Here is a 6,000-nt window from a genome sequence, read left to right on the forward strand (position 1 = left end):
CACCCCCTCCCCCTGTCCCTGTGTGTCTCTGTGACCCCACTCAACCACTCCCCTGTCCTTATGTGTCTCTGTACCCCCATCCAGCCACCCCCTGTCCCTATGTAGCCCTGTACCCCCTCCCCATCACCATCTGGCCCTACACCTCCTTCCCCCTCCCTCCTGTGGCCCTGTGCCTCCGCTCCCATTCAGCCCCTGCCCCAGTCTGTCCTCCCCCACTAACCCTTATAATCCCTATCTGATGCCCACACACACACAACCCCCAGGCTGGTTGTCTCCCCATAGCTCCCATCTCCTGACCTGGCTTAACAGGTGCTGTGAAGAAGGGCAGGCTCTCTCTTCTTTAGCTGGCTGTGAGCTGCTGCTTTGTTCTAGCACCACAGCTCCCCCTGGTGGACAAAACATTTCAGCAACATTTCAGCCGAAGTTTTTTCTGCACAAAAAATTAAAAATCTGCAAGGCTCATTAATTATGCATGCATGCAGTCATGCAGAACTCCCGCAGGAGTAAAGATAGATCTATAACAGGGGTCGGCAACCTATGGCACGTGTGGCAAAGACGGCATGCGAGCCGATTTTTAATGGCACGCAGCTGCCTGCTGGGACTCCGTCTGCCATTAAAAATCCATTAAAATTCCGCAGTCCCGGGCTGGAGCGCGCGCGCACACACACACACACACACACACGACCCCAGCCCTGACACTGGCAACCCCACACATACACAGCCCCCCCTCTGCCCTGACACCTGCACCCCCTCACATGCCCCCAGCCCTCTGCCCTGACTCTTGCACCGCCCCCCACATCCCCAGCCCCCCCCCACACCTCATGCACCCCCCACGTCCCCACCCTCACCCTGAGCACCAAATGGGAGCTCCTGCACACACACACACCCACATTCCCACTGGCACTCCTCGCATCATATGGGAGCTGCCCAGGTAAGTGCCCCACACCCAAACCTTCTGCCCCAACCCTGAGCCCTCTCCCTCATTCTGGCTCCTGCCCTGTGCTCACCCCCAGCCCTGTGCTCAGTGCACTCCCACCCTTAGCTCAGGGCAGAGAGAGGATGAGAATGGGCCAGAACCAGGGAGAAGGTAGGTACCCACTGTATGTGGGCAAGGCCCCAGACTGGCAGTGAGCTGAGTGGATCTGGCAATCAGGACCCCGGCTGGCAGGAGCCGGCAGATGGAACCCATGAGCGGCAGACCCCTACTGCCGGTCTGGGGTTCTGGCTGCCGGACCCTTCCCAGCTGGGGTCCCGGCCACAGGCCCCGCTCAGCCCGCTGCCGGCCTAGGTGAAAAGAACCCCAGAACAGCAGTGGGCTGAGCGGGCCAGCGGCGTAAGATCAACATTTTAATTTAATTTTAAATGAAGCTTCTTAAACATTTTGAAAACCTTATTTCTTTTACAATACAACATTAGTTTAGTTATATAATATATAGACTTAGAGACCTTCTACAAATATTAAAATGTATTTCTGCCACACAAAATCTTAAATTAGAGTGAAAAAATGAAGACTCGTCACACCACTTGTGAAAGGTTCCTGACCCCTGATATATAATATGGTGGTAGAAAACTTAGGGTTTGCAATTTCTAGACTTTTGAGTGCCTGATTTCTCAACCTTAATTTTAGATTGTTAGCTTTTGCATTTCATATCCTCCTTCTTGCACAAGTGTGCACGTACACACAGAAACAATTTTAGGTATTCCAAGAAAATTAGATTATACTGAATAAAAAGTCTACATAAAAATGTGTCCAACTTAAACCCAGAAAAGTAAGGAAATTCCTACAAGGTTGTAATTCTTATGCTGCCTGCAGTACCTAGGAAGAGATGGGTGGAAGCTACCTTATCACAACCACTTCCCACTGACACCTGCTTAATGCCTTAAATACCCTAACGGGTAAGCCAAAGAAAAAAAGTAGACTAAAGAGAGAGGGAATGCTAGATAAAAAGAAAGTGTGTTATGATTTGGAGTTTTGTAATGTTCAAATAGCATGAGCAATTTTTTTTCTTTTTGGGGGCAGGTGAAATCAAAATGAATGCACCGAGACCTAAACCTAGTGATGAGGACATTCAAGCAAAGCTGGGAAGTTTCAACAGAGTTGCAACAGGAGGTTCTTTTGTAGTGAAGAATGTTCCATTAGGAGGATTTACTGATATGTTCCCACCCTGTAAAATTACTGACCTTGAGGCTCAGTTTGAAGAAGAGAAAATTCACTTGTCTTGGACAGCTCCTGGGAATGACTTTGATGAGGGACAAGGTAAGTTGCAAGTTTTGTTTTAGTCAGCTGGAAGTGATGCAGTATTGTCAGTTATCTGAAATTACATATGATGAGCCAGCCAAGGAGATGCAAGGAAAAAAGCTCTGTCTGTCCCATCTGCAAAAAATATGACCATCACTGTGGCTTGACCTTCTCTAGACTTTTTCTGTAAAATTTCCTAGTGTAGATCAGGACTCAGTGTATCCAATGAATTCCCTGTTCAATAGGATATTCACGTTAGTCCCACTTAATGCTTTAAAAATGTTTAAAGAAACATGGAACACTCCCAAACATAGGCACCAACTCCCTGGGTGCTCCAAGACTCAAGCACCCCTGGAAAAAACAGGGGGAGCTCAGCACCCACTAGTCACTTCAGCGGGGTCCTGGGGCTGGCTGCAGATCAGCTGTTCGGCAGGGCCCCAAGGCTAGCAACCGATCAGCTGTTTGGTGGCCAGGAGTAGGGGGATGGGGTGGTGGGAAGAGAAGGGGATGGGGCAGGGGACAATGGGAAGAGGAAGGGGAAGAAGTGGGAATTTGGAGGAGAGGGCAGAGTGGGGGTGGCAAGAGATGGGGCGAGGATGGGATCTCAGGGGAAGAAGCGGATTGAAGGTGGGGCCTCGGGTTGGAGCAGTAGTGGAGAAATACAAAAGTCAGTGCCTGTTCTCCCAAACCTGGTACAACAGAAAATGCAAAGCTTCCATACCAACCGGCCTTAAGCTAGTTTACAAGGGCAAACAAATTAAAGCAAAAACACACTCACCAGTGACTCTTCCAAGGCTTAGCCCCTGTCTTCACTGCAACTGTAAATAAGTCAGGAGACCCAGTTACAACATGGACAGTCCAAGTCTTTAGTCCATTTATGGGGACACAGTTAGGTCTTGTTCATAATGTATATTTTAAGTATGTTGTAACCAGACGATGTTACAGTGCGCACATCAGCACGAGCCAGAGAGGTTAAGAGAGACAGTCTGCAGTCACACAGAGAGCAGCTTCAGAGTAAAATCTTTACATACACCTACAGCTCTTGCCAGCCAGCTCACCAGGGAACAAACCAACAACTCCATTAAATCCTCAAAACACTGGCCTAGGTTCTTCTGTGTGGCTACTTACAAAACAGCCTCACAGCTAGAGTAGCAAGCAATGGAAGAATAACTTCAGTTAGGAAGAACTTCTGATCACTCTTATGCTACCCCTTACTCCCATCTCTGAAGGGATAGAAAAGAAGATGAGGAGCAGGAAGTAGATCTCAAATCAAGCAAAGAACTAGAAAACCCACGAGCAGAACAGAACCATGCAGCCTTGAAATGACAACTGTGGACAGTGGGAAGCCAGGCACATTTGCAGCAAGATCCCTGACACACTAATTATGCTGGCAAATGAAGCAGGCATTTTGCTGTCTCTCAGCCTATGCTTTAGAACCTGCTCACATTAAGAGAGGGGATGCTGACCAGGATGCAGGGATCTCTCCCTGCACTATTTGATCTTATACTTGACTTGGATACTCACCAGAGACAAGTGAAAGAAATCCTATTTTCATTTCTCATCCAAAAGTTGTTTCTATTTTAGTACTACAGAGACTTGTGTGAAGTGTAGGGGAGGGAGGCATAGAGGGGGGCAGTTTAATGGCAGTTATCTGCACTGCCATGTGGAAGACTCATCTGCCCAGCAGGAGCTAAGAGTGCTGGTAATATAATGTGGTTAGTGCTCATGAAGGGAGGGAATGCCCCACATCAGTTAACAGTAGACTATTGACCCATATAATGTGGAACTGATAAGTTCTAACAGGAATCCTGTCCAGAGCTCTTCAGAGAAGGGATGTTAGTCAATTAAGCAGGCCCACCAATAATGAGGGTGGGTAAAATGGTAGGGATGGTAATGGAGTAACATTGGAGTTCTTGTAAAGATACAAAACTGTTCTACAAATCCTGTACTGGGCTTGTATTTACAGATAGTATAATAGGCATACTAACACACTCTTACTTGTATTCCTCTTTTTCCAGTTGACAGATACATAATAAAAATGAGTGAAAGTCTTCTGGACCTAAGAAACACCTTTGAGGATGCTACTTCAGTGAATACCTCTAGTCTGGTACCTAAACCTGCTGGCACCAAAGAATCATTTCAGTTTAAACCAGAATATGTCACAATAGAAAATGGCACCATAATCTACTTTGCAATATGTGCCATTGATAATGCCTCCCTGACCTCAGAGGTGTCTAATGTAGTACAGGTAGCTCTGTTTGTTTCTCCAAAGGAATCCTTGCCTGATTCGCTTCCTAAGGATGTTATCAATGATGATGTCAATGTTTCAGTAATAGTAATTGGGGCTTTAATAGCTGTATTAGCTGTATTAATATCTGTAAGTATAACTGTCTGTATTTTATATAAGAAAAATAGAAAGGGAAGCTTTGAGCTCAGAATGTAATAAAACCAATTGTAAGATGAAAGCTCAGTAGGTATTTATCCTAATTTGTTCTATTTGTGATTTTCAAAATACATAAGGAAAGACAAATTTGTAATAGATTTGAAAATTAAGTGCATCGACTTTAAAATAGAGCTGGATTTGTATGTATTTTGATCTGCTTTCAATGAGTGTATAGTATGTTACAGTTCATGTATGTAGACTGAGTAGTGAATTTAAAAGTATGTACTGAGTAAACTAAGACACATTATTATAATGTGTAGCATATAAATGACAATCTAATTGCAGAACTCTTGCAAGATTAGAATTAAAGTATACAACATTAGGTATTCTGTGGGGTTTTTTTTCCAAATAGAAAAAAATCTTTCTAATTTTGTTTTCCAGTTGCTTAGCAGTCAGGGAGGGAAGATTTAAGAAAAACATAGATCTGTAATCTTTAGTTTTCATACATTCCTTTCAGTTATATTCATATTATATGAGAAGGAAACATAAATGTTTATATCTGTTGGTCCTGAGCTTGCAACTGGTTAACTCACTTATCCTATGACTAGTGCAGGTGTTTAAATATTCACAGGATCAGGGCCATATGTTATCCACAAATGAGCATATGGAAAACACTTTTTACCTGGCATAATCATCAAACACACATGCAACATTCCAACTCTAAATGACAGAACAAAAGCAAAATAGTAGAAGAGAAAACACTAAATTCTTAGGTAGCAGAAATGCCACCTATCACAGCACATAACCGAAGCGAAGGCATGTCGCACCCAGGGGGGAAAGCTATTCAGCAAGTGACTTTTCATTGATTTTTCCCAACTCCTGCAAGCTGAACTTGCAACATCATGTTCTGTGATGTGATGCTCCAGAAATGGGAAAGGATCGCCCATTCTTTGGATAATGAAAACATCCATCGTTACATTAGATGGGATCAAATTATTTTATAAGGTATATAAACCCTCATGCTTCAGGTCTTCAGCTAATCACTAGCAGGGGCTAGGGAGGAATTTTTCCATGTGCAAATTATTCCATAACTGTCCGTTATGGGGTTTCTTGCTGCTTCCACTGACATACACTTAGAAATATTGGCCAGCATGGATACACCTACACTCAGATTTTTTACAACTGTAATTAACTGACAGTTAGCTCAAGGTAGTTACCACATTTGGACTACACCTGGACCAAACATTGGGGAATGTCCCATGTTAGCTTTTACAAACATATTACGTGAAAATCACTAGTGACAACAAGCCCTTTTGGAGATGGGTATCTGGGTTCATGTGGACCACGGATCTGATTGGGTAATGCAATTCCTGTGTTT

The 6,000-nt window shown here is 44.4% G+C and overlaps 1 protein-coding gene across 2 annotated transcripts in view; it reads left to right on the forward strand.

The window, feature by feature from the left end:
• The window catches only part of LOC123376058 (calcium-activated chloride channel regulator 1-like), a 33,090-nt gene extending 27,617 nt beyond the window's left edge, over positions 1 to 5,473 (forward strand). Inside the window, exons 13-14 of one of the 2 annotated variants that reach the window (XM_045027711.1) lie at positions 2,021 to 2,257; positions 4,258 to 5,473. In XM_045027711.1, the coding sequence (XP_044883646.1) occupies positions 2,021 to 2,257; positions 4,258 to 4,682 (662 nt within the window). In that variant the 3' untranslated portion in view covers positions 4,683 to 5,473. The remainder of the gene's footprint in view (positions 1 to 2,020; positions 2,258 to 4,257) is intronic. The other variant, XM_045027712.1, reaches the window with a different exon arrangement.
• The last annotated feature ends 527 nt before the right edge of the window (positions 5,474 to 6,000 follow it).

Source organism: Mauremys mutica, chromosome 8 (genome assembly GCF_020497125.1).
Source record: "Mauremys mutica isolate MM-2020 ecotype Southern chromosome 8, ASM2049712v1, whole genome shotgun sequence".
Classification (NCBI taxonomy): Eukaryota; Metazoa; Chordata; order Testudines; family Geoemydidae; genus Mauremys; species Mauremys mutica.